This window comes from Rattus norvegicus, chromosome 1, assembly GCF_021556685.1.
Source record: "Rattus norvegicus strain SHRSP/BbbUtx chromosome 1, alternate assembly SHRSP_T2T, whole genome shotgun sequence".
NCBI lineage: Eukaryota > Metazoa > Chordata > Mammalia > Rodentia > Muridae > Rattus > Rattus norvegicus.
Window position 1 is genome coordinate 88722501 of NC_141534.1, and position 27404 is coordinate 88749904.

General features: G+C 48.6%; 1 protein-coding gene and 1 long non-coding RNA gene across 3 annotated transcripts in view; one reads left to right on the forward strand and one right to left on the reverse strand.

Annotated features, from left to right (window-relative positions):
• The window catches only part of LOC148007265 (uncharacterized), a 35049-nt gene extending 23345 nt beyond the window's left edge, over positions 1–11704 (reverse strand). For both annotated transcript variants that reach the window (XR_015649810.1, XR_015649809.1), the window contains exons 1-2: positions 11472–11704; positions 9499–9641 (exon numbers count right to left, since the gene is read on the reverse strand). This is a non-coding gene — a long non-coding RNA (uncharacterized LOC148007265). The remainder of the gene's footprint in view (positions 1–9498; positions 9642–11471) is intronic.
• Positions 11705–13218: 1514 nt separating this feature from the next.
• Slc1a5 (solute carrier family 1 member 5) lies at positions 13219–27328 on the forward strand. The gene is given in 8 exon segments (NM_175758.3): positions 13219–14175; positions 17285–17333; positions 18315–18359; positions 19984–20141; positions 23593–23826; positions 24711–24905; positions 24982–25116; positions 26563–27328. Coding segments are annotated over 8 exon segments (1620 nt in total). The 5' UTR covers positions 13219–13609; the 3' UTR covers positions 26801–27328.
• Positions 27329–27404: the final 76 nt, after the last annotated feature.

The window sequence follows — 27404 nt, forward strand, 5'->3', positions numbered from 1 at the left end:
TGATCATCATGGTGGAAGGAAAACACCAATTTGGACAAGTCGTCCTTGTTAGGGTTTAAATCTCAGCCCATGCCTGTACAGAACGCACCCAGACAACATGGTTCCACGTGGAGAAGTTTAATGAGAGAAGAGTAGAAGAGAGGAAAGGCCGGCGGCCATGGGCAGGTGGTGGGAGGCGGGAAGGGAGCAAGAACAGAAAAGAACAAAGAGTAAGAGAAAAGTAAGACAGAGAGGAGGAGGCAATCAACCCCTTACATCGGCAGGCACAGCTGGCTGTTGCTAGGCAACTGTAGGGCGGAGCATACCTGGCTGTTCCTAGGTAGCTGTGGGGGTGGAGCTTAGACAGAATACCAACAGTCCTCAGACCTCGATGCTCATAGAACGTTTACCTCACCTTCGCATAGCCTTGGGTTCAATAGGTAGGTGTAGTGGGTACTAGTAGTGGTGGTTTGATATGCTTGGCAGGGAGTGGCACTATTAGGAGGGATGGCCTTGTTGGAGTGGGTGTAGCCTTGTTGAAGGAAGTGTGTTACTGTGGCCATGGCTTTTGAGACCCTTCTTCTAACTGCCTGGAAGTCAGTAGTCTTCTGTTAGCCTTTGGAATAAGCTGTAGAACTCTCAGCTCCTCCAGCACCATGCCTTCCTGGACGCTGCCATAGTTCTTGCCAGGATGATAATGGACTTAACCTCTGAACCTGGAAGCCAGCCCCAATTAAATGTTGTCCCTATAAGAGTTGCCTTGGTCATGGTGTCTCAATGGAAACTCTAAGACAGTGTTTCAACCCTTTAGCCTGACACTTGGAGATGAACACAAATCATCACAGGATCAAAGCCAGCTTCAGTCACTACAGGGAATTTGAGGTCACCCTAGGCCACGTGACAGCCTGTCTCAAAACATCAAAGCAAGAGCACTGATCCATGTTTATCCACTAACTTGAAAAAGAGAAGCATGGCGGCACATACCTATAATCTCAGCACTCGGTTGGCAGAGGCAGGAGGATGGCCATAAATTCATAGCTAGATTGATTGGTCGACAGCCAGGGCTACATAACAAGAGGAAGGGGAAAAAAACATCGAGCTTGCGAAATTCCTAAAAGTTTAGCAATACACTCTAGAGAACTGAGGATTGATCCCACCCAGCACAAGCCAAGGCGCCAGCTGACAGAACTCCAGGATGAGGAAGCAAATGCCAACTGTTTTGTTTGGGGGATTAAACTCAGGGTCTTCTTCAAACCAGGCAAGCATTTTTTTTTCCAACCAGCTATATTCCCAGCCCCTACCAAATGATCAAGTGGCCCTAGGACTGTGTCTCACTTCTCTACCCACAGTGCACTGCTTCTGACTTTTCCTGTCCCAGGGCCTTCGATCTTGGCTAAGGGCCATGTGCCCATCCTTACCCAGAAAACCCCCATAGTTCACTCTCTCTCTTCCTTTTGGCCTTTGTTCATATGTCACCTTTGGTTAAGCTTTCTCTAAAATCTCAAATTTGCACCCCAGTTCCTGTCTTATGAGTAACACCGCTCTGAGTGAGGTGTTGGGGTACGCACTTGTAATCTCAGCATTCTGGAGGCAGGAAGTCAGCCTAGATTGCATGAGATCCTGTCTCAAAAAAATAGAGAAAGAAGAGAAAAAGAAAAACCCACTCTTCTGGTCACCTGATCTACAAATCCAACTCTGTGTGTGTGTGCGCACACATGCATGCATACGTGTGTGTCTGTGTGCGTATATATGTGTGAGCGTGTGTGTGTATATATGTATATGTGTGACTGAGTATGTATGTCTGCATGTGTGTATATGTGTGTGTATGTGTGTATATGTAAGTGTGTATATCTGTGAATGTATGTGTGTATGTATGTGTGTGAGTGTGTGTATGTCTGCATGTGTGTATGTGTGAATGTATGTGTGTATATATGTGTGTGTGTGACTGTGTGTGTATGTCTGTGTTTATATGTAAGTGTGTGAATGTATGTATGTGTATGTGAGTGTGTGTATGTGTGAATTATGTGTGTGTATGTATGTGTGTGAGAGTGTATGTCTGTATGTGTATATATGTGAGTATGTGTGTGACTGTGTGTGTGAGTGTGTATATGTCTGCATGTGTGTATGTGTGAATGTATGTGTGTGTATATATGAATATGTGTGACTGTGTGTATGTCTGTGTTTATATGTAAGTGTGTGAATGTATGCGTGTGTATGTGAGTGTGCGTATGTGTGAATTATGTGTATGTATGTATGTGAGAGAGAGTGTATGTCTGTATGTGTATATATGTGAGTATGTGTGTGAATGTGTGTGTGAGAGAGTGTATATGTGTTATAAGCACAGAAGCCAAAGCTTCTCAGAAATGTTAGTATGACAGTCTTGCTACATAGCACAGCTGGCCTTAATCTCAAAGCAATCCTCCTGCCTCAGCCTCTTCGGTGCTGACATTTCAGTCTATGATAGGCTGGGGAGGGCCCCAAGAGCTTTCTGCACTCTAGGTAGGCAGTGTACCAACTAAGCCACATTCTCAAATCTGGTGGTGGTGGTGGTGGTGGTGGTGGTAGTGGTGGTGGTGGTGTTCATACATGTGTTTTAAATGGTGAGTTTATTTTTTGTTACACTTCCTCATTTGTGCCTGTGTATGCTCAGCTATATGCATGCACGTGCATGGAGATAAAAGAAAACTTTCAGGAGTTAATGTTCTCCTCCTACCACGTGGGGCCTGAGGAATCAAACTCACGTCTTCAGGCTTGGAGCCAAGGACCTTTACCTTCTGAACCATCTCAGTGGGATGGGAGAATTGTTCTTTGAAAATATGACCCCTAATATGATTCTTGTGATCCAGCGAAAGGCCTCGCACCCATGCACATATGGGCCACAGTAACTGGACTTAGTTATAAACAATAAATTAATAAATAAGTTTGAGTGTGGCATCAGCAAAGCTAGAGAGGGAAATGGGGTAGATAGGATCTTATTTCAGAGTGTACATATATGAAATTGTCAAAAATAAAGGATGTCTTTGTTATTTTTAATTATGTAGGAGGTGAGGGTGGGTATGTGCATGTGAGCACAGGTAGCCAAGGATATCCCAACAACAACTGGGAGAGAAGTCAGTTCTGTGTCGAAGTTGGGTGTCTCTTGTTTCTGCTCCTGTACCATGTACTGCAGCACCCACCCTCACTCGGCTTCTAGGCCATTCACTGCCCTGCCTCCCAACTTGGGTAAGAATCCTGAGAATGTAGGCTGCATGATACGTCATCCAGCTCCCCTCCCATTTTCATGTGTGTGTGTGTGTGTGTGTGTGTGTGCATGTGCACATATGTGTGCACACATGTTTGCATGTGTATGGGCACATGTGTGGGGGCATATATGCACGTTCACTTGATTATGTATGTGTGTATGTGACCTGAGCTTGCTGTTGAGAATCATTCTCTGTGGCCCCCATTGAGGCAGGGGCTCCCCTATGGGCCAGAGTTTGCTCCTATGTCTAGGCTGACTAACCATCTTGCTATGGGGGCCCGTCTCTGTTTTCTAAAGCTAGAATTATAGGTGGGCATTAATCCCACACTGACGTTTATGTGGGTTTCTGGGGATCCAAACTCCAGTCCTCAGTCTTCTGCCTTCATCACTGAGCCACCTCCTTAGTCCCCACATCCAGTCATTTATATGCCTTCATTTCCATTTATTTCCCGGGGTCAAACTAGGATCACCAACATTTCAGTCCTACTTCCTTTATCCCTGAGGTATCTCCATTACTACTACTGCCACTGCCGCCACCACCACCACCACCACCACCACCACCACCACCACCACCACTACTTCTCCTCGGCCTCCTCTTTTCCTCCACTTCTTCCTCTTTCTTTCTCCTCCTCCTCTTCCTTCTCCTTTGGTTTTCTTCTTGGGACACAGTCTCACTCTATAGCCCTGGTTGGCCAGAAGTCACTACCAGGATGGTCTCAAACTCAAACCTGCCTTTTACTTCCTGAGTGCTGAGATTAAAGGCCTGAGGTACTATGACCAGCTTCCCAGGAGCTCACCATCCTCCTGCCTCAGCTTCCTGAGTGCTGGGAATTCCAGCGTGTGGCACCACACTCAGTAGTTGGGTCCCTTCCTCACTTCCCACCCAGGGCTTCAGGAAGAGCTTGCACAACGGACTACAGCTGCAACAGGCAGGCATCCTTCAAAGGACTGCTGGGTCAAAGGCTGTGGGAGGTCCCACTGTGAACACTTGCCAGGCAGCCTTCAGAGTTCCAAGGAGGCTGTACCCATTTCCACACCCACCAGCAAGTGTGTCAGAGGACACAGGCATCTCTTGGGGCCAACTTCACCGCTCAGACTCTTTGATGGGACAAAGCCTTTGGATAGGGTTTCATAGCTTGACTTGAAAAGGTTGCAGTAAGACACCTCATCATGACTCCTTATAAACTCTACATGGACAGCTCTCAAAGATGGGTGCTGTCTCACCCTCCCCACAACCACTCTGGCTGCTCATGTCTTTCTCCAGGAGAAGGGACTTCAGGGCTTGACTTCCTATGACCTCTTGGCAGGTTAACCCTGTTTTAACCCTGTCACATTTGGACCTGTTTGCGAGGTTGAAAACCCTGTTGTAACTTTGCCCAACAAGCTCTGGAATTGATTCATTCACCTCAGTCGAAAAGTAGTTCAGGCTGGGGAGGTGGCTCAGCTGGCAGAGGACCTTGCAAGCCAGCACAAGCCCTGAGTTGGGCCCTCATGGATGCCATGCATGGTGCCATGTTCCTATAATCCCAGCACTGGGAAGTTGAAGGCAGAATTATCAGAAGTTCAGGATGACCTTCGCTACATAGCAAGGCCAGCCAGACACACGAAATGAAATATCTATTTTTTTAAAAGATTTATTCATTCACTGTAGCTGTCTTCAGACACACCAGAAGATCCCTTTACAGATGGTTGTGAGCCACCATGTGGTTGCTGGGAATTAAACTCAGGACCTCTAGAAGAGCTATCAGTGCTCTTAACCTCTGAGCCATCTCTCCAGCCCCAGAATGAAATATCTTTAGAGTAATATAAAATAGAGCAGGGGAAAGGACTCGGTCAGTAAAGTGGCTGCCACTTAAGCAAGAGGACCTGAGTTTGGATCCCCAGAACCCACATAAAAGATGGGCGTGGCTCTGTGGCCCTATTGCTCTGTGCTCTGAGCTGCTCCCCAAAGTTCTGTAAGATCCAGGATCTGTGAGAGGCCCTACCTCAAAAAACTAACAGTGGAGTGTGGTTGAGGAAGATGGAGTTGGGGGTTGGGGATTTAGCTCAGTGGTAGAGCGCTTGCCTAGCAAGCACAAGGCCCTGGGTTCGGTCCCCAGCTCCGAAAAAAAAAAAAAAAAGGAAGATGGAGTTGGTGCCTTCAGGCACCTGCACTCCTGTGTGCACTAAAAGAACACATGCATATACCACACACACACACACACACAAACACACTCACACACACAAACACACTCACACACACATACACACTCACACACACAAACACACTCACACACATACACACTCACACACAAACACACTCACACACATACACACTCACACACATACACTCGCAAACACACTCACACACATACACACAAACACACACACATACACACACACAAACACACTCACACACACATACACACACACTCACACACATACACACTCACACACACTCACACACATGCAAACTTATACAGGCACACTGACACACATATGTTCACACACATACACACATATACACACACTCACACTATACACACATATACATACATTCACACATACACACCTATACACACCTACACACTCACACACATATACACAGGTGCTCACACATGTACTCAAACATACATCCACATATATATATATACACATGTACACATACACACATACACACACTCACACACAGCTGTGAGTGAGGCTGAAATAAATTTAGATGCTGATTTTTTTTCCCTCATCCACGTCCTCGTCACCGAGAAACTATGGAACCTTGTTCTTTTTTTTTTAAAGTTAATTTTCATTAGAACTATTTATTCATATCTGTGTACTTGTTATAAAAACAAACATAATAATCATACTGTACCAATAGAGAGGCTGAACTTGACGATGAGGCTTTCCGTGAGGAAACACAAATCAGGAGGTTGTATGGATCATGCAATGGTTTTTGTTTTAAAGGTTTTCATTTTTTTCTTTTTTTTTTTTTCTTTTTTCTTTTTTCGGAGCTGGGGACGGAACCCCGGGCCTTGCGCTTGCTAGGTAAGCGCTCTACCACTGAGCTAAATCCCCAACCCCGTTTTCATTTTTTTTTAAGAATATTTATTTCTTTTATGTGTTTGAGTACACTGTAGCTATCTTAAAACATACCAGAAGAGGGTATCAGATCCCATTACAGATGGCTGTGAACCACCATGTGGTTGCTGGGAATTGAACTCAGGACCTCAGGAAAAGCAGTCAGTGCTCTTTTCTTCCTTCCTTCCTTCCTTTCTTTCTTTCTATCTAATACAAATGCTTTATTTAACAGTTTCAGGTCACTCCATGGGCTACGTATTTGATATCCAGGACCCATCAGCAAGGTCAGCGCAACCTTAGAGCTTCTCTTCTGACTCCCATAGGGTAAGCACATCACCCTCTCGAACAGGGCCTTTGACATTTCAGAAGATAGAAAGGCTGGTGTTGTCCATGAATTCTGTTCACAACTGAGTGCACTGTCCCTGTGACCCGGTCCTACCCAGCACTTTGGTTACCCTAGCCAGCTTGATGGCCTGCACACGACTCAAATCCATGATGTCGGTGATCGGGCAGAGAGCAGCCAGTGCTCTTAACCACTGAGCCATCTCCCTAGCCCTGGAGATTATATATATATATATATATATATATATATATATATATATATATATATATATACATGTTTGTTTGGAAGACAAAAGCATGTCACTATAGGCTAGGCTGCCCTAATACTCTCAGGAATCCTCCTGCCTTAGCCTCCTGAGTGGGGCATGTGCTGAATCCTCCTGAGTCATAAGGACCAGAGAGACTCAGGCGAACTCCTCTCAACCAAGATCCCCAATGAGTCTGAAGTCCCATCCCTCTGCCTGAGTCCCATTCCTCTATCTTTCTCATGTCCTGTCTCAGAAGCATCAAATGTCTCTCTATTCAGGTCATCTGAGCCTAGAGACACCTATGGGCTCCAATCCTAGGCCTGGAGTTGTGGCAAGGGCATGTGCCCTAGGAAACTCTCCACCCCCAGCCTATGCTGGAGGTGGGGTAGGAGAGAGGGCAACACCTGACACCCCATTGCTGGGCCTCTAGGCCTAGAAAGGAGTGACAGACAACTGGTACCACAAACCACAGGGTCTGACAGGTGACAGCTGGGAGAGGCCTGCAGGGCACTGTACAAGCCAGCTTGTAAATAAGTCAGGAGGAAGGGCAGGGACCGACCTTCTCCAGTTCCCAGGTACAGAGCCAGCCAGACCAGAGGCAGGAAGCTCCCTGCCTTAGCCTCCAGGAAACCAAGGGTCCTCCCCAAGGCCTCCCTAACTCTTGTTCTCTTCTTTTCCTTTCTAACCCCGCCCCCATTCCCAGCACACCTGCTTTCTCATGACCTCCAACTTGTTGTGTGGCCAAGGATGACCTTGAACTCTGGATGCTCCTGCCTCGACCTCCTAAGTGCTGGGTTAAATGGGGGGGCACCACCATGCAAGTTTTACATAGCGCTGGGGGTGCTGTCTGCAGAACCAGGGAGCTGCAGCCCCACACCTGGTTTTGTTTGTTGAGATGGGATCTCATGTTCCGCAGTGTCCCACACTGGGTTCCAACCCACTGAGGCTGGCCTTGGACTCCTGATCCCCCTGCTTTTACAAAAGCCCCAAGTGCTGAGACGACTATAGAATGTCACCATCAAATGTAGCACTTAAAATAAAAACAAAAAGGTCTTATTATGTAACCCAGCCTGGAATTGAATTTATAGCAATCCTCCTGCCTCAGCCTCCGGAGTCCTGGGATTACAATTCTGAACCACCACACCTGGCCTCCCTTACTGCGAAGTGACCCATCCCAGGAGTCCCTTCTGTGTAGCTGGCTCACTGCTAGCCCATGTCACGGACACAGAGGAAGCAGAAGAGCCCCTACCCTCAGTCCTGCAGAAGAGGCAGGTCCAGCCTCAGAGAGGGGAAGCCAGGGTGAGTAATGTAGGAGTGGGGGAGTCCAGGTTACTAGGGGCTGGAGGTTAGGCTCTGGGAGACTCAGGCTCCATTAGTGGAATCTGAAGCTAGTGGAGTGACAGAGAGTAATGTGATCAGGTGAGGGGCCAGTCCAGGGGGTGGTCTGTGTAGATTTGGTATGACAGATGTATCTTTGTGTGCATGTGTGAGTATGTGAATGTGTAAGCCAGAGGTCCAACCTGTGTGCCGTTACACAGGAGCCATCCATCTTGGTTTGGGATAGGGTCTGTCACTGATCTGGCCCAGGATTTGCTTTCTGCCTTTCCAGTAGTGGGATTACAAGTGGACAAACGAGTCTCATACACTTTCTTTATTGTTTTTTTAACTTTTTTTTTCTTTTTTTCGGAGCTGGGGACCGAACTCAGGAGCTAAATCCCCAACCCCTCTTTATTTTTTTAAAAAAAGAATAATTTACTTTAAACTCGTGTGCATGCATGTTTTGACTGCATGAGGGTAATGGATCCCTTGGAACTGGAGTTACAGTCACTTGTGAGCTGCCATGTAGGTGCTGAGATTTGAACTCAGGACCTCTGGAAGAACAGCCTGTGCTCCTAACCCGCTGAGCCATCTCTCCAGCCCATTTGGGTACCTGGAATTGAACTCAGTCCTCAGGAAAATGAACAGCAAACATTTTACCCACTGAGCCATCTCTTTAGCCTTATTCCTGCATTCCCATTCATAGGTCTTTGGGGCCCAGGGCAGCAGCCTAGTCTAAAACAATAGCCTCTTTCTCTCTTTATTTTGGTTCTTTGTCAGCTGTTTATTGAGCTGGTACCAAGAGTGATATGGATCGCAGGGCCTTGCACATGCTAAGTATCCGTTCTGTCACTGAGCTGGACTCAGCAGGAGGCAGAAGCAGAAGGATGGTAAGTTCAAAGCCAGCCCATATATTGACTTCTTGGCCAGCTAAGGCTACCTAGAAAGTCTAGGGGTTTTGTTTGTTTGTTTGTTTATTTGTTTGTTTGTTAAAAAGAGAGAGTAAGGGGGGAAAAAGGACCAGTGAGAGGATTCAGTGGGCAAAGGCACTGATCATCAAGCTGGAGGATATGAGTCTAATCCCCAGGGCTCCTGTGGTGACACACACACACACACACAGGTAAATTAATTTAAAAACAGAATCTCGGGGCTGGGGATTTAGCTCAGTGGTAGAGCACTTACCTAGGAAGTGCAAGGCCCTGGGTTCGGTCCCCAGCTCCGGAAAAAACAAACAAACAAACAAACAAACAAAAAAAAACAGAATCTCTTATGCAATGTATGGAAGCCTCACCTGTCAATGAATTGCCATTGACCTCTTACCTTAATCAGGAAGTGGGGAGGTAGACGTTCTGGTACAGAGAGGATTTCTGAGATAGAGTGAGGCACTCACTGGAGGTTCATCCCAAACTCTGAGGAAGATGGTTACATGAACCCGAGGAGAGATAACTAACCACATGGCAGCACTTGGAAGAAAATTAATGGGATAATCCAGTCAGGGCTAGCTGGAACAAACCAAAGCTTTTGACCCAGGCAACTCTTCATAGTAATTCAGTCTCAGGGTCGCCATTTTGTGAACCCGGGGGAAGCCCGTGGTCATATCCCTCCCACATCAGGCTGCTTCGGTGGGTACTGATTAGATTCCACAGCAATCACAAAGGGTCCTGACTTCCTGCCGTGTCAGAAGGGATTTACAGGCTGGAGAGAGAGGCTGTCCTTCCAAAGGACCGGGTTTCGTTTCACAGCACCCGCACAGCGGCTCACAACCATCTGTGACTAAAGATACAGCCAATCTAACACCCTCTCTCCGCTTCTAGGGATGTCAGACATGGGTATGGAGCAGAGACACAGATGCTGGTGAAAGACCCATACAGGTAAAGTGATAAGATAAACTACAAAAGCAAAGGTTCGTTGCTCAGTCACGTGACCTGTCCAGATTCTAATCCTGCCTCTCTCCTCCCTCGATTCTTCCTTTGCTTTCTTCTTCCCCCCATCTCTCCCTTCCTTGAGAGAAGAAAAGAAAACCTTTTTCTTTTACAGTATGGATACTTAAATTCCTAAACAGTTCAAAATTGGCAAGGTGGTTCAGTATTGGTAAAATGGATTGGGTTCCACATCCCAGCTTCATTTCTTTTCTTTTTTTTTTTTTTTTTTTTTCTTTTCTTTTTTCCGGAGCTGGGGACTGAACCCAGGGCCTTGCGCTTGCTAGGCAAGCGCTCTACCACTGAGCTAAATCCCCAACCCCCCAGCTTCATTTCTTGTTCTTCAACTACTCTCTCTCTGTTGTTGCAGAATTCACATCTCTTGTCTGTGTGCAAACTCATCTAAGAGTTGTACAGGAACCCTGTGGCTACGGGGGCTTCCTGTCCCCCAGTGGGAGCTACGGACTTCCCCGAAATCACTATCTAGGAAAGGCAGGTTTAAAGGCCAGCAGGAAATGGATCATTTATGTCTTTAGCTCCTAGCTTGGTGCCTTTGGCCGCTGAAATGTGTACAGTCCTGTGGGTGGACTTGGGTTTAACCCGATGAATTGTGGGAACCGAAACAAATGCATGACAGAACCACGTGCGGGTGAGGGCTGCTTTTCTTACTAAGCCAGAAGAACATGGCTGCCGGGAAGACTACAGAAACAGGGTGAGAGGGGTCACTGAATAAAGGTACTTGCTGCCTTGTTTGAAGACCTGAGTTCTGTCTCCAGGCCCCACGTGGTAGAAGGAGAGAGCCTGCTAAGAATGCAAGTTGTCCTCTGGCTCCAACACTTTCATGAGTGTGCGCACGCTCACGGTAAATAAAGAAACGTAATTTTACGTTATTGAAAGGTTAAAAAAACCTTTTCAATAATGAAAAGATGGTGTCGTATTTTCATAAAACCTATATCCATCCTGCACATCCTTTTTGGTTTGAGACAGTGTGTCACCGTGTGGCCCAAATTGACCTGCCACTCACTTCAGGTGACCCAGGGTAGCTTCTTCTGAGTTCCAATAATTCTGCCTCAGCCTTGTGAGGGCTGGGATTCCAGTGGATAACACTGTCCTTCAAAAGCTATGATGGAGCCTGGTGGTGGTGGTGCATGCCTTTAATACCAGCAGGGATGCAGAGGTAGGTGGGTCTTGCCATTCACAGTCAGCCTGGCCTACAGAGTGAGTTGTAGGACAGCCAAAGTCACACAGAGAAACCCTGCTTCCTCCTCCAACAAGCCCTCTCTGCTCCTTCCGAGGCTAGCCTTTCCCTCCAGCCCCTTATGCCCCTCTTTTCTCCTGAGGTCGATGCTGTCTGTGGCCCAGGATGGTCAGTACCTTGGAATCCTTCCATAGTTAAGATTGCAGTCTCGAGCTGCGGGTAAGGTCCTAGTAGAACAGACTGAGCCCAGTAGTCTCCTCTGCTCCACCTATGGGTATTCACCAGACTTTCCAAAGGAGACATTCTTCAGGGCATTTCCCAGGTGGTCCACAAAGCCCAGGAAGTGACTCTTGGCTCTCCTCCTGCCACAGCCCAGCCTCTCCTTGCCCTTCTTTATACCCTTTGGGAAGCCCCAGGCCTTTCTCCCACTGATGAAATTCGAAGGAATCTGGGTAGGAGGTTGGGCCAGTGGGAAGAAAGCTGGCTGGAACCAGTTTGAGTATTGCTTTTACTAGGGGCAGCAGTGGGGCAGAACATTCCCAGCCAATCCTGATCCACAAACTTCAACCTCAGTGTCCTGGCCCAGACTCACCCTATGTGTCCCAAAGTTCCTGGGTTCAGGAGGGCTCTTTCCTCCTCCTTCTAAGTCTGCTATTTTTACCACTGGAGGGTAATGGAAACAATGCCTAGATTAACAATGCAGTTTGTGGTGAATTGGCCATTTAAATTTTTTTTGTTTATTTATATATCTGTGTGTGTGTGTGTGTGTGTGTGTGTGTGTGTGTGTGTTGCATGTGCCATGCTCCTACATGGAGCACCCAATCTGTGATGGAGGAAAAAGACTGGTTTTTCGCTCAAGCATGAGGACCTGAGTTCAAATTCCAAGCATTCATGTAAAAGCCTGGCACAGCAGTGAATGATTTTTTTTTTTTTTCCCGGAGCTGGGGACCAAACCCAGGGCCTTGCGCTTGCTAGGCAAGTGCTCTACCACTGAGCTAAATCCCCAACCCCAGCAGTGAATGATTCTAACTCTCCCTAACTCTGCTGCTGGCAGACACAGACAACAGCCAGGAGGACCTCAGGGGTTTGCTGGCCCCAAGTCTAGACAAAATTAATGAGCTTAGGTTCTGTGAAAGACCCTGTCTCAAAAAACGAAAGAGGAATAGATAGCCTCTCTCTCTCTGCCTCTCTCTCTCTCTCTCTCTCTCTCCCTCCCTCCCTCCCTCCCTCCCTTTCTCCCTCCCTCCCTCCCTCCTCACCCCTCCCATTTGTTTCTACAGACTGGGTTTCTTTTTTCTTTTTTTTATGCAGCCCTGCCTGTCCTAGAACTCCCTCTAAAGACCAGGGTTGGCCTTGAACTCACAGAGATCTTCCTGCCTCTGCCTCCAGAGAGATGGTATTAAAGATGTCCCCTTTCTAGGGGTCCTGTTGTGAATAATCAGTTATTAACCACCATAAGATTATTTTTAAAAAAGTAAAATTAAAAAAAGGGGCTGGGGGTTGGGGATTTAGCTCAGTGGTAGAGCGCTTGCATATGGATGGGTATGGCCCCTTTTGGAGCCTTTGCACCCTCTCCGGCCCTGCCGCCTTCCCGGCCCCGCCCCTTGCTGTGCTTTTTTACTCAGCATTGGATGCCCTCTTTGATCTTGGCTCCGCCCCTCGTTTAGACCAGACGCCCAATGTTCCATAACCAATCAGCGCTTGTGGGACGGCCTCCGCCTTTTCAAGTTCCGCCCTCTGCTTTTAATCCTAGTCGTTTCCTTCCAGCGGGGTCAGAGCCACGCGGCAGGGTCTGGGCTTCTTCTCTTATCCCACTTGCTCCACTTTCCATATCCCCGTGCTACTTACTATTTGCATATGGAAATCTGATTTTGTCTCCAGAGCTCGAAACCCTCAATCCACACCTTTTAGGGCTCTGGAACCCAAGAATCCGAGTCAGGCAGCCTAGACCTGGGATCACGGATCTTGGGTTCCCGGAGCCAGACATCCCGGATCTACACCACCTGAGCGTCCTTAATCCTTCAGGGAATCAAAGACCGCTACGTCCTGATCTGAAGAACTGTTCGCCACCCCAACAAAAAGAAAAGAAAAGCTACAAAGGCTCTCTCAACTCCCAGTTTTCGGAAATTCGACATCACCGGGGAAAAAAGGGATCTCCGCGCCCAGCTCAGGAAGCTTAGGACCCTCCAGTCTCAGAAATCCAGTGGACGCACAACTTCAGGGACCGTTGCAAAGTTTCAGCCTCCTCTCTCCGTCCTAAGGACCTCACATCCAGTCTCTAGGCGCACAAGGAACCCCTCCGTTGCGGCTCAACATGGCAGTGGATCCTCCTAAGGCTGACCCCAAAGGGGTGGTGGCGGTGGATCCCACCGCGAACTGTGGCTCGGGGCTGAGGTCCAGAGAGGACCAGGGAGCGAAAGCAGGTGGATGCTGCAGTTCCCGGGACCAAGTGTGCCGCTGCCTTCGCGCCAACCTGCTGGTTCTGCTCACCGTGGCGGCGGCGGTGGCTGGCGTGGTGCTAGGTCTGGGGGTCTCGGCGGCGGGCGGTGCTGAGGCGCTGGGCCACGCGCGCTTTACCGCTTTCGCCTTCCCGGGAGAGCTGCTGTTGCGTCTGCTGGAGATGATCATCCTGCCGCTGGTGGTGTGCAGCCTGATCGGAGGTGCAGCCAGTCTGGACCCTAGCGCGCTCGGCCGTTTGGGCGCCTGGGCCCTGCTCTTTTTCCTGGTCACCACACTGCTCTCTTCGGCTCTCGGCGTGGCCTTGGCCCTGGCGCTGAAGCCGGGCGCCGCCTTTGCTGCCATCAACTCCTCTGTTGTAGACTCCAGTGTCCACAGAGCACCCACCAAAGAGGTGCTGGATTCCTTTCTGGAACTCCTGAGGTGCGTTCCCGCCAGACAGTGGGGTGGGAAGGGACCAGTGCAAGCGTGCAGTCTTTCTGCTTTATCCCTCCGGAGTGCAGGGATCACACGGGTGTACCGCCACTAGTGACGAAGGTTGGGCCCTCCAGAATGAGACATGCCTTCTAGAGTCTTAGGAAAACAAGGTAATGGTGACAGGACCTCTAACATCTTGGAGGGGTGAACTTTTGCGGAAGTTCCCTACATTTGGGGGCGGTCCTAGAAATGGAGGGCTTTTAGAGAAAGGAAAAATGTTAAACCTTCTTAAAATATTAAAATAAGAAGACTTTTGGAGACAGAGTACAGCCAAGCATGGCATTGAGCTCCTCGTCACCCTTCCTCCATCTCCCAAGTGACTGGAATGAAGGCGCATCATTTTGCTTCCTAAAACCAAGTCTGCTACAGGTAGCTTAGGCTGCTGTCCTTGCCTCAGCCTCCTTCCTTGGCTTGCAAGAGAAGTGTTAAGACACAAGGTCTGTCCTAAGAAGAGCCAGAACACCCCCTCTCCCACGCTCGCCCCCCCATCCCGGCTATCCCCTTCTTCCCAGCACTCCTATCCAAATTAACAGGTGTGATGAACCACTAAAGAAAAACAATCAAGAACGCTGTGCAAACTACTGGGAGGGATTCTTTGGGTGGCAAAGGGGGCAGAGGTGAGGCTCCTGGCTAAGGATTTGGAGCCAGGGTCTGCGCCCCTTTTTCTCCTATGAGCCTTGGAGGCCCAGTGGTGATGTGAGGGGCTGCCTGATTCCCATTGATAGGAGGGTCCCCGCTTCTCGCTCACTCTCTCTAACCCTCCTTAGTCCACCTGCGCCAGGCAGCCAGCCTTCCGGGTGCCTTCTCCCCTCCCTGCCCTACGGTCTCATTTCCTCTTGTGTGCTCCCTTTCAATGCCTCCCCCATAGCGGAGAGTGACATTTATTCTTGTACCCTCCCCACTTTGGAGGTCTCTAGACTCTAGGTCCACGTGGCCCTGCCATGAGGCCCTCTGTTTCAGCATCTTCAGATTGGGGATTTCCTGGAAGGAAGAGAGAGGCGGGGGCGGGGGGAGGGTGGGGGTGGGGATGTGGAAACAGTGAGTCAGAAAACAGGTCATCCTCTGCTTCTGGGTCATAGTATGGGATGATATAGAGGATTGGGCTCTTGGTGTCCGTGGTGGGGATCCCTTCTGGCTGGCAGAGATTAGCTGGGTCCTGAGCCCTGCCCAGGGCTGCTAATAGGCACACCCACCTTCAGGCTGTTTGTGAGCAGAGGCTTTTCCTCCCAGGCAAGCTGTAAAGGGCTGGAACTCACACTTGACTGGCTGACCACTGTCTTAGCCAGAACACTTCACAGTCAGCTTTCAGGCAGGTAAACATGGGCCTTCAGAAGCCCAGGTCGACTTAAATCAGTGGCAAGGCACACATACCCACGAGGGACTAGGCACTCTTTACGTTTTTATTTTATGTGTATGAGTGTTTTGCCAACATGTATGTGTGTGCACTTCACGTGTGCCTGGTGCCCGCAGATGCCAAAGGAGGTTATTGGATTCCCTGGGACTGAAGTTAGAGGGGATTGTAAGCTGCCATGTGCATGCTGGGATTCTTTAGCCGTTCCCTTGACCCCCGAGTCTCCTGCACTAGCACACTTAGTGGGACCACTTTTGGGTTTTTTTGGGGGGGAGTGGGGTGAGATAGGGTTTCTCTGTTCCTGGGACTCGTAGAAATCCACTTGTCTTTTGCACACACACCCCCATCCCCTGTGCTGGATTAAAGCCATGCAACACCATTGGCATGGTACCATTTACAACTGTGCCCCTGGCCATGTGACTGCTTAGGCCAGTGTTCAAGAGTCAGTGTACAAGTCAGACATGGCCACCCACACTGCCAAGCCACAGCCCGGTAGGGTGGAAGAAAGAAGATCGAGAGTTCTAGGCAGTCCTGGGTCTCATGAGGATCTCTCTCCCGCAAGAACAAGGACAAACTCTCCCTTGAGAAAGGTTCTTGCCTTTCTGTGCCTCCGGTTCCCTTTATTTATCTATGGGGTTTTTAAGACAGGGTCCTTGTGGTTGTCCCTGTGCCTGCACCAACGCACCTGGAGTTCCCTTCAGTTAAAAAGGGGTTGGCTATGTAAAGCAGTAAATGTGCCACCTGGCATATGGCAGGCACCCGCCACACACCAGTGGCCATGCAAGGACAGATGCATATTCATGACTGGAACAGCAGTCCCACTGTTCATCATGTCCATGGCCTCCCCCAAGCTCTCTGACCCTCCAGCCAGCTCCTTAGGGATAACCCTCCGGGAAGTAGCTGATGCAAGAACCCCAGGGTGTTAAATGGTCTCTGGGGGTGGAGCTCAGTCCTGGTGTGACCCCGCCCTTGCCAGCCTCTCAAAAGCCTAGTTTCCCCCTCCAACCCACAATTCCTTGGTTCTGACACACCCACTTCCTGGGGCCAGAGGAGGGTAATTGGAATTCCCACATCCTGGGAGAGGTGTGCTGGCCTGCTCCTCCAGCCAGCTACCCCAAGGGGCTGAAGGATGACAGGTCTGAGGCAAGCCTGGGCTTACAGATTAAGGCTAGCCTGGGTAACTTAGCAAGACCCTGTCTCAAAAAATGAAAATATCTCTGAAGATGTAGTTCAGTTGTAGAGTAGGTAAGGTCCTTGCCTTCTACCTCTGTGTGGCAAAAAACAAAAACAAAAGTTGGCCAGCCAGGAGGTGGGGGCAGGGCTTAGGAACTTTTTTTTTTTTTTTTTGCCAAGGCTGATTGGTGACCTGAAGCTGCTTTCTGGAACCCACACAATAGAAAACAGGAGTAGGGAGCATGTGTGCCCCAAGCAACTACATGTTTATGGCCAGGCATGATGGTGCATCTCTTTAATTCCAGCACAGTGGCAGGGGCAAGTGGATCTCTGTGAGTTCAAGGCCAGCCAGGGCTACATAGTGAGACACTCTCAAAAGAAAAATTTATATGTAGAGTGATGGTTTTCTGTGTGTGAATTAAAATGTGACTGTAATCTCGTAGTTCAGCAGCCCCTTTCTTAAGCAACCAAGAGAGGTTCCCATCCCCACCCTCACTGGACCGTAACTAACATAGGTGTTTGTTTCTGCAGGAATATGTTCCCCTCCAATCTGGTGTCTGCTTCTGCTGCCTTCCGCATTGTGAGTCCTCTGGGGTGTGCTGAGGGGCTTAGGGGTGGGTGGTTATGGTCTAGAGAAGGGAAATGCATGTAGGAGCTTCCTTAGAGAGTTCTAGGTTTGCCACTGAGACTCATCCATGCCTTTCTCATTAAGAATTGAGATTCTGGAGGGGACTGGCCGGACAACAGGTAGCCATGTCCTGTATAAGCAGATGACCACCGTTTAATTCTCAGAACACACCGTGGTCCTCTGACCTCCCAATACTTTCAGGAGGGTACATGTGCACATGTGTATGGGTGAGTGTGTGCATGTGCCACACACACACAATGTTAAATTTTAAAAAGAAATGAGAATATGGGAGAGGCTGAAATACTAAATGAGAAAGGCTGGGGTTGAGCAGAGAGTTCAGGCTAGACAAGGAGATAGTATCTTGATAAATGCCATTGGTGTGAACGGCTCTTAACCTGTAATCCCAGCACTTGGAAGGGACCCCATCTGCAGTTTGCTACCTCGTATGTATCTAAAGACATCAACACATCTGGAATACATGTGACCTAATGGGTGGAGGCCCAGCAGAGCTTTGCTCTGGCCCAGTGTAGCCCCCACCCACACCACTTCCCTCTCTTTGTCTTTTGGATCTTTCAAAAGGTTGGTGTGTATTTAGATTTAAACTTGGGATTAGTGTGCAACCCTTGAGACTGGGGTTGTGGCTCAGTGGGTAGTGTGCTTGCCTAGCATGCTTGAAGTCCTGGGTTCCATTCCCAGAGCACTGAGTAAACCAAGCATTGTGTCAGACACCTGTGATTCCAGTAATAAGTAGGAGTAAAATATTTTAGGAGCTCAGGGTCATCTCTGGCTACATAGGGAGTTGTAGGCTAGCCTGGGCTACAAGAGGTTATCTTAAAGAACGGGGCTGGAGGGTTTGGAGTATGGGGGGGGGGTGAGCATGGTAGTAGGGACCCATGATGACAGTTGACACTAATCCTTCCAATCTGTCTTCAGCCATGTGGTGCCTGTCCACAGAGGAGCAATGCAACCATGGACCAGGTGAGCAAGACAAGATCTGAGGAAACTCCACACTCCTGGCCCGATGTGGATTTCAGTTTACCTTCCTCCCTTTGCTGTTTGAGTCTTCCCCCATAAATGTATAGTGTGGGTGCTGGAGAGATGGCTCAGTGGTTTAGAGCACTGGCTGCCCTTCTAGAGGTCCTGAGTTCAATTCCCAGCACCCATGTGGCAACTGACAACTGTCTGTAATTACAGTTCCAGGGGGATCTGACACCCTCACACAGATGTAGATGCAGTCAAACACATTTAAAAGGAACCCCCCCCCCAAAAAAACAGTAAAGCATGAAATTTGATTTAAAGTTTGCAGTCCAAACTGGCAGCAGTGGCTCCTGGTGCTCTAACTGAGGTGGGCTGAGCTCTCTCACATCAAGTTTTTTTTAAGGCATTATCTCTCTGTGTAGTCCTGACTGTCCTCGAACTTGCTCTGTAGACCAGGTTGGCTACAAATTGTGAGATCTCTCTGCCTCCTGGGGTTAAATGTGTGCCCCCCCACACCCAGCTTCCACATAAATTTTTTCATTCTTCATTTATTTTTATTTATTTCTTAGTTTTCACTTTACATCCTGATTGCTGCCCCTTCCCATTCACCTCTTTCCACAATTCTTTCCCCCTCCCTGCCCTTTTCCTCTAAGAGGGTGGAGGCACCCCCTGGGTAACCCCCCACCCTGGTACATCAGGTCTCTGAGGGGCTAGGTTCATCCTCTCCCACTGAGGACAGGCCAGGCAGCCCAGTTAGGGGAGCATATCCTGCAGAGAGGCCACAGCTTTTGGGATAGCCTCTGCTTTAGCAATTGGGACCCACGTGAATACTGAGATATATACTTGCTGCGTATTTTTTGTTTTTTTAAGACAGGGGTTCTCTGTGTGGCCATGGCTGTCCTGGAATTCAGAAGGATTATAGGAGGGGGTGACTGGGCGAGGAATTATAATCGGGATATAAAGTGAATAAATAAAAAGAAATGAAGGGCTGGAGAGATGGCTCAGCGGTTAAGAGTACCATCTGCTCTTCCAGAGGTCCTGAGTTCAATTCCCAGCATCCACATGGTGGCTCACAACCATCTGTAATGGGATCTGATGCCCTCTTCTGGTGTGTCTGAAGACGGCTACAGTGTACTCATATATATAAATAAATCTTAAAAAAAAAAAAAAAGAAAAGAAATGAAAATGAAAAAAAAAAGTGGTGCCCCATCCCTCCAGAGGCAGAGACCCAAGATCCCTGAATTCGAGGCCAGGCTGCTCTTGGGGAGGCCTAGGTCGTCTCTCCTGTGTATGCTCTTTGGTTGGTGGTTCAGTTTCCGAGAGTTCCAAAATCAGGTCAATTGACTCTGGTCTTCCTGTGGGGTTCCTATCACCTCTGGGGCCCATAATCCTTCCCCCGACCGCATTTGCCTGCAGGCCAGTCAGATCAAGGCTGTTTCCCAGTCGATACTGTTCCTTCTTCCAAGACGAATTTAGCTTGTATAAAGCTGACAAAACAAAACCCAAAAACCAAACAAAAAAACCAAAAATAACCAACCAGCCGGGATCAGCAATGTTGGGTACTCAGTGGCTGTGCAGGTGGGTTAACGCGCTCTCCCCACCTTACCTCTGTTCCTTCCTGAAGCCTCACTGTGAGATGAAGATGAACATTCTGGGCTTGGTCGTGTTCGCTATAGTCTTTGGCGTGGCTCTGAGGAAGCTGGGGCCCGAGGGTGAGCTGCTCATCCGATTCTTCAACTCCTTCAATGATGCCACCATGGTCCTGGTCTCCTGGATTATGTGGTAGGTGTTGGGAACAAGGGGTGGGCATGTCTGTTGTGTGACACAGGGGAGCCTCCCAGTGTGCTTCCGAGAGCCCAAAGGGTTCTGCATTCAGATCTTGTGTCCCCCATTCCCTGGCTGTGTGACTTTGGGGCAGTGACTTGGCTTCTCTGTGCCTCAGTCTCCCCGTTGTAAACGGTGATTACCCTGTAGTCCATGGGTGCTAGGACTGATACATTTGCCTTCTTGATCATTCTAGAAGGTGATGGAAGACAGCCGAACAGATGTACCACGGCTTTAATGTAATAGCATGGCTCCTTTTGAACTGAGGATCTGAGTGTAGGTGAACCACAGAAGCACAGGAGAGAAGTTTATTTGGAGCCGGAGAGTGCTTGCCTCACTGGTGTCATGGGCACCCTGTGTTCTATCCCTGTGCCTGGTTCTAACTATTGAGCACCCCCTGGTGTGAGGACTGGTCTTTGGTTTTTCATAAATGACTTCAGGAAATGAAAGTGAAAACCACCTACAGGGACCTCTGGCTTTCCTCCTGTCCATCTGCTCTGACATCTAGTCCACCCACCTGGCCTGGATGTAAAGATCAGAAATGGAGAGAAAAGACAAGATGGCTACTTCCAAAAACCTTTCACTCCCCCCGCAAAAAGTAATAGTAACAACAACTCCCTCGATTCCAATATAGAACTTTCCTGTGGAGAGATGCCTCAGTGATTAAGAGCCCCGGCTGCCCGTCACTGGACCCCTTTTTGTTACTCAGCATCCACATGGTGTCTTGCAAGCATCTCTAACAGATTCCAGGGAATCTGTTGGCCCCTTCTGGCCTGTGTGGGCAATCGCACTCATGTGGTACACAGCCATACAAGCCAAACCCCCAACATATAAAATAAAAATGAATCTTTAAGAAAAGTAACTTTCCAATGGCTGGAGAAATGGCTCGGGGGTTAACAGTACTCACTGATCTCCCAGAGGACCTAGGTTTGATTACAAACATTCACGAGGTGGCTGATAATCATTTGTAATCCCGGTTCCAGGGGTCAGGCCCCCTGTACTGGCATTTTAGGGCCCCAGATATGTACAAGATGAATGGACATTCATGTAGTCAAAACACTCAAACACGTAGAATGACATGGAAAACTCTTAGCCTGGCATGGTGGAACATGCCTTTAATGTTAGTGCTCAGGAGACAGAGGCCAGTGGATAGATCTTTGTGGGTTTAAGGTTAGTTTGTTCTACTTAGCCAGTGCCAAATGGTGAGGCAAACTGTAAGATACTATCTTAAAAAACAAAAGAAAGTGTGCAGAGCAGTGGTGGAGCATGTCTTTAATCCCAGCACGTGGGAGGCAGAAGCAAGGAGTTCAAGAAACAAAACAAGGGCTGGAGAGATGGCTCAGCGGTTAAGAGCACTGAGTGCTCTTCCAGAGGTCATGAGTTCAATTCCCAGCCACCACATGGTGGCTCACAACCATCTGTGAGGAGATCCCATGCTCTCTTCTGGTGTGTCTGAAGACAGTGACAGTGTACTCGTCATACATAAAATGAATAAATAAAATCTTTTAAAAAATTAATTAAGAAAACAAAACAAAATGTCAAGTTTTCATGTAACGCTGCTTTTGAGAGGCCGAGGTTGGCAGGTTTTTTGAGTTCAAGGCTAGACCAGCGCTACGAAAAGAAACCCAGCATGAAAAAAGCCAAAACTAAGCCAGCCATGCTCACTGGGTATGCTTTTTGTTGGACATTTTTGGAAATAGGGTTTCACTATGTAACCTAGACTTCCTATATCTCCTAATTTCCCTACTCTTGGACCCAAGAGATGGGAACCCAGGCACCCACCACCATATTCAATGCTGTGTGTGTGTTTGTAGCTGTTGATCTCTTTGGTGGAGTCCTACCCCCCTACCCCTAGCCCCTCACTGGAGGGGGTGGGTGTTCTAGGTTCTGCCACTGAACCAGATACCTGCCCCCTAGTGTGTCTTGATCAGGAGGAAGACATGGCGGGGAAGGGCCAGGTGAGGTGAGCAGAGGCAAAAAAGCTTTTGTCTATGTGGCTCAGAAAAGCTTCAGAGACAGCTTGGTTTCCCTCCCCGGTGCTGTCGTTTCCCAGCTCTGGGTGTTACTCCAAGTTAGACTTAACTTCCCTATGCCTCAGCTTTTCTCTGCAGAAAATGGTGCCATCACAGCTGCTTCAGAAGGCACAAAAGGGTTTATACACCTTCTCAGGCCACTGCCTGTTCTGTTCTCTGCTCACAGTAAACAATGGCAAATGTTTATTTAAGCATTTGAGCTTATAAAATTCCTGGGCACATCTGAGTGGCTAGGACTTGCCCAACTGACCCACCCTCGTTGCTCAGGTGGCTGGGAACTGGTGCCTTTCTTTTCTGTAAAGGACAAGGAACTGAGGAGACAATTGGCCGTGACTGCAGAGCAAGAGGGTATTAGGGAAACCGGGCTAACAGCAAGTGCATCATGGGAGTCTTTGCAGTAGGACACAGGGAGGGTTTTTGCACCAGAAGTGGGTCTGTGTACAGATGCCTCCCAGCTAGTGTCTCGCTTCATCCTTTAGCAATTCCCGGAGGTTAGCAGCATTACCCTGTCTGGTTGGTGTTTTCTTTATTTATTCTGTGGCGAAGTTTAAAAGCAGGTCTTTGAGCTATCATTGAGCCATACTGCTGAGCCACACCTGTCAGCCCTCTTTTTACTTTCTGAGGGAGGGTTTTATTGCCTTGAATTATTATTCTATGTGTGGGTATGTATAGATTTACATTTTACGTGGGTAAGTGTTTGACCTACATGTATGTCTGTGCACCATGTGTATTCAGTGTCTGTGGATGTCAGAAGAAACCACCAGATCACCTAGAGCTGGAGTTTAAGGCTTATGAGCCACCATGTGGGTCCCAGAAATAAACCTGGATCCTGGAGAAAATAGCCAGCATTCTTATTTGCTGAGCCATCAATCTCTCCAGCCTCGGGCCTTGGAATTTGGATCCTCATAGCTTAAATTCCTAAGTGTCTGGTGGGCTGTCAGTCATCCATGATCAAAGGCTTAGGTGGGGTATGTTGCAAGTACCACAGACCTGAGAGTTAGAGTGACCCAGGAATACCGTTCTTTTTTCCTGAAGGACAGCAGCTGCTTTAACAAGCAAACCCAGAAAGCAATTGACTCAGAGTAGTGGGTGCTTTCTTTCTCTCATTCACCCTCAAGTCTACATCTGAGGTCGCTGTTCTGGTAGGGATGGAAACGGGTGCGCATGCGCAGGCTTTTATTTCGTAGCTGTTTTATCTTCGTGTCTCAGACAATTATCTGAGTCTCTGACCAGACAGTCCTGGACTGGTGCTCTGGATAACTCTAGACTTCTAGGAAAGGTTGAGAAGTGTGGTCAACCGAAGTGCTGCGTACAGAGCGTGACTGTGACAGTCCCATGATCAGCAGCAGCAATCTGTCTATGTGATTGATGATCAGGTACGCCCCCATTGGCATCTTGTTCCTGGTGGCCGGCAAGATTGTGGAGATGAAAGACATCCGCCAGCTCTTCATCGGCCTCGGCAAATACATCGTGTGCTGCCTGCTGGGCCACGCCATCCACGGGCTCCTGGTTCTGCCTCTCATCTACTTCCTCTTTACCCGCAAAAACCCTTATCGATTCCTGTGGGGCATCGTGACACCCCTGGCTACAGCTTTCGGGACCTCTTCTAGGTGAGATCTGCTACCAAATGTAACAAAGGGAACTGGGAGGGTGTATCAGTGTTTGAAGACCTGTATTATGTCTGGGGTCATTTGATGTGGACGCAGATGTCTTCCTTTTTAATTTTATTTTTACTCTTTTTGTCAGTTTTTCTTTTCTTTCTTAACTTTTATTTTTATTTTCTGTGTATCAGTGTTTTACCTGAATGTCTGTTTGCAGTGTGCCTACTTGCCCACAGGCCAGGTCTTTGATTTTCCCTGAGTTTGTTACAGCTGTGAGCCACCATATAGGTGCTGAAGATTGAACCCTGGTCCCCTGGAAGAGCAGCCACCGCTCTTAAGCACTGAGCCATCTCGCCACTCAGTGTCCTGGGGTCCTGGATTGCGCTGCCCTTGAAAAAAAATGAGAGAGTTACTGACTCAGTTTTTTTTTTTTAATTCTGTCGTTTTTCCTTTTCTTTCTGTGTGAGCTCACAGTGCCCTGTGTAAGTCAGAGGACACCTGCAGGTGTCCCTCCTCACCTCCTACATGTTTGAGATTGTCCTTGTTTTTCCTGTGTGTTTTTGGGATCCCTTTCTCCTCTCTCTCAGTAGGGGTTTTTTTCTGTAGTGTTTGCAGAGGCAGCATACTACAGTCCCAGTACTGTTCAGGAGCACGCTGCTTTGAGAAGGGAAATACTTTGGGAGCTAGAAGCTCCAAGGGGTGTGAGGAAAGGAGGTTTTGGTAGGTGGGCGGAGCCTCTGGATGTTGTGGGCGGGGACTCTGGATGTTGTGGGCGGGGCTAAGTGATTTTGTGACTGCCTCAGCTGGGGTTGGGCCTAGGCTTTGCAGTCCAGGAATGCTGGTCCCAGAGTGCTCCCCAAGGCTCGCTCACTCAGTGTGATGTTCTCTATTAGCTCTGCCACATTGCCCCTGATGATGAAGTGTGTAGAGGAGAAGAATGGTGTGGCCAAACACATCAGCCGGTTCATCCTGCCCATCGGTGCCACCGTCAATATGGACGGGGCTGCGTTGTTCCAGTGCGTGGCGGCAGTGTTCATTGCACAACTAAATGGGATGTCCCTGGACTTCGTGAAGATCATCACCATCCTGTGAGTGCTGGGTGCCAAGGCAGGAGGCCCCGCCTCCAGGATTCTGCCACCTCACCTCCTGCCCTCTCTCTCCCAGGGTCACAGCTACTGCATCCAGTGTCGGGGCCGCAGGTATCCCTGCAGGGGGCGTCCTCACTCTTGCCATCATTCTAGAAGCAATCAGCCTCCCTGTCAAGGACATCTCCTTGATCTTGGCCGTGGACTGGCTAGTGTGAGTGGGGCCTCAGGAGTTGGGGGGACTGCGGCATCTCCTGTGCAGAATAAGAAACACAAGACAGGTCTAGAGTGAGCTTGTGAGATCTTAATCTTTCTATTCATGGGGATAGTTAGCAATTCAGGGGTTCTATTTCTTTTCCTTTTTTTTTTTAATATTTATTTATTTATTTATTTTATGTATATGAGTAAACTGTAGCTCTCTTCAGACACACCAGAAGAGGGCATCAGATCCCATTATAGACGGTTGTGAGACACACACACATACATTGCTGCACTTGAATGTACATGAGTGGACTGGAGAGATGGCTCAGTGGTTAAGAGCACTGACTGCTCTTCCTGAGGTCCTGAGTTCAATTCCCAGCAACCACATGGTGGCTCACAACAGCCTGTAATGGGATCTGATGACCTCTTCTGGTGTGTCTGAAGACAGCCACAGTGTACTCATATACATAAAGTAAATAAATCTTAAGGGAAAAAAAGTTTATACCCGAACATGCACACATACACACACACACATACACATACACACATTTGTCTTTATTTATATGAGTGCATCGTTGGGTGACGGGATAGGGCATGTTTCATGATCTGTCTGTTTTTTTTCTTCCACCATTTTTTGTTTGCTTTGGGTGTGTCTTTTGTTTTATATTTTGTTTGACCCTGGATCTCGTGATGTAACCCCTTGGCCATCCTGGTATTTGCCCTGTAATCCAGGCAAGCTTCAAACTCTCCTTCTGCCTCAGACTCCATGGTACTAGGAAAACACATACAAGCCATGACCTATGCCTGGCCAATCTTTGGAGTCTTATAAGGAAACCTAGAAGAGCAGCACGTTGTGCTTTGCAGTTGTGACCCCTAGGCTAGGCACCTTAAGCTCAGATCTGTAGTGACCTTAATCCTCCTGTGTCTGTTTCCCCATCTGTACAATGGGGAGGTAGTAAAGCCCCTGCTACACCAACATTAGGCTGCGGATTGGTTCTTTTTCAACTATGTGGCACCTAGACTCGGCAGACAGATGGATCTCTTTGGCCAGCTAGTCTAGCTGGTGGATGAGATGGTGTTTAGTTCCGTGAGAGATGCTATGACAAAGAATAAGGTTGTAAGGTGTGGTGCTACACATCCTTAACTTCGGTACCAGGGAGGCCAAGGCAGGAGAATCTCTGAGTTTGGTGGGTTTTTTTTTTTTTTTTTTTTCGGAGCTGGGGACCGAACCCAGGGCCTTTCGCTTGCTAGGCAAGCGCTCTACCACTGAGCTAAATCCCCAACCCCCAATCTCTGGGTTTGAAGCCAGCCTGGTTTACACTGAGTTCCAGGACCGCTAAGTAGAGAGACGCTGTCTCCTAAAGCGACTCTTCTAGTGGTCGAGGATGGTCCACCTGAGCCCTGGCCTCCTGCTTCCACTTCCTTCTGTCTCACGTGATTGCTGTGTTTCCCCTTTCAGGGACAGGTCCTGTACGGTCCTCAACGTGGAGGGTGATGCTTTTGGGGCCGGATTGCTCCAGAGTTACGTGGATCGCACCAAGATGCCGAGCTCAGAGCCTGAACTGATCCAGGTGAAGAACGACGTGTCTCTGAAACCATTGCCCCTCGCCACAGAGGAGGGGAACCCCCTTCTGAAACAGTGCCGGGAACCCTCCGGGGACTCCAGTGCCACATGCGAAAAGGAATCTGTCATGTGAATGTTTGGAGGGCTTCTATGCCCTGGTGACCTCACTTTGGAAATTGGGCTCTTGAGAGCTGGAGAAATGGACTGGGTGTGGGCCTGAGGGGAGGCTGTTTACAGACTCCGGCAACCTGGGGGTCCTCATCTCCTTTCTGGAGAGGTTATTCAGAGCCTTCTTGCTGGGGCGCATGTGGTTATATATGAATGTGTCCCTAAATCTTCCCCCATCCTGTCCCCTATTCAAGGAGATGGCATTTCTCTGTCTCCCAGAGCCATCCTGCATACCTGTCTCAGGGAATGGGTTGCTCTGTAGAGGTCTCCACCCTTTGAAGGCAAAATATTGTGATGAAATATTTTCTTATTATCCCTAGCTGTGGTGTGTGTGTGTGTGTGTGTGTGTGTGTGTGTGTGTGCGCGAGCACTTGCTATAACCTTCCCTGTAGCTCCTCCATGACAACAAACATTCCCATGAGTCCTGAGAGGAAGCCAAAAATAAATGTCACTCCAAATCACATTTTTTAGCAATAAAATGGTGTCAAATGTATTAACCATGGTTCTGGAGTCTTGAGTGATACCAAGTGTAGTGCCACAAAACTTTAAATTTCAGCATTAGGGAAGCA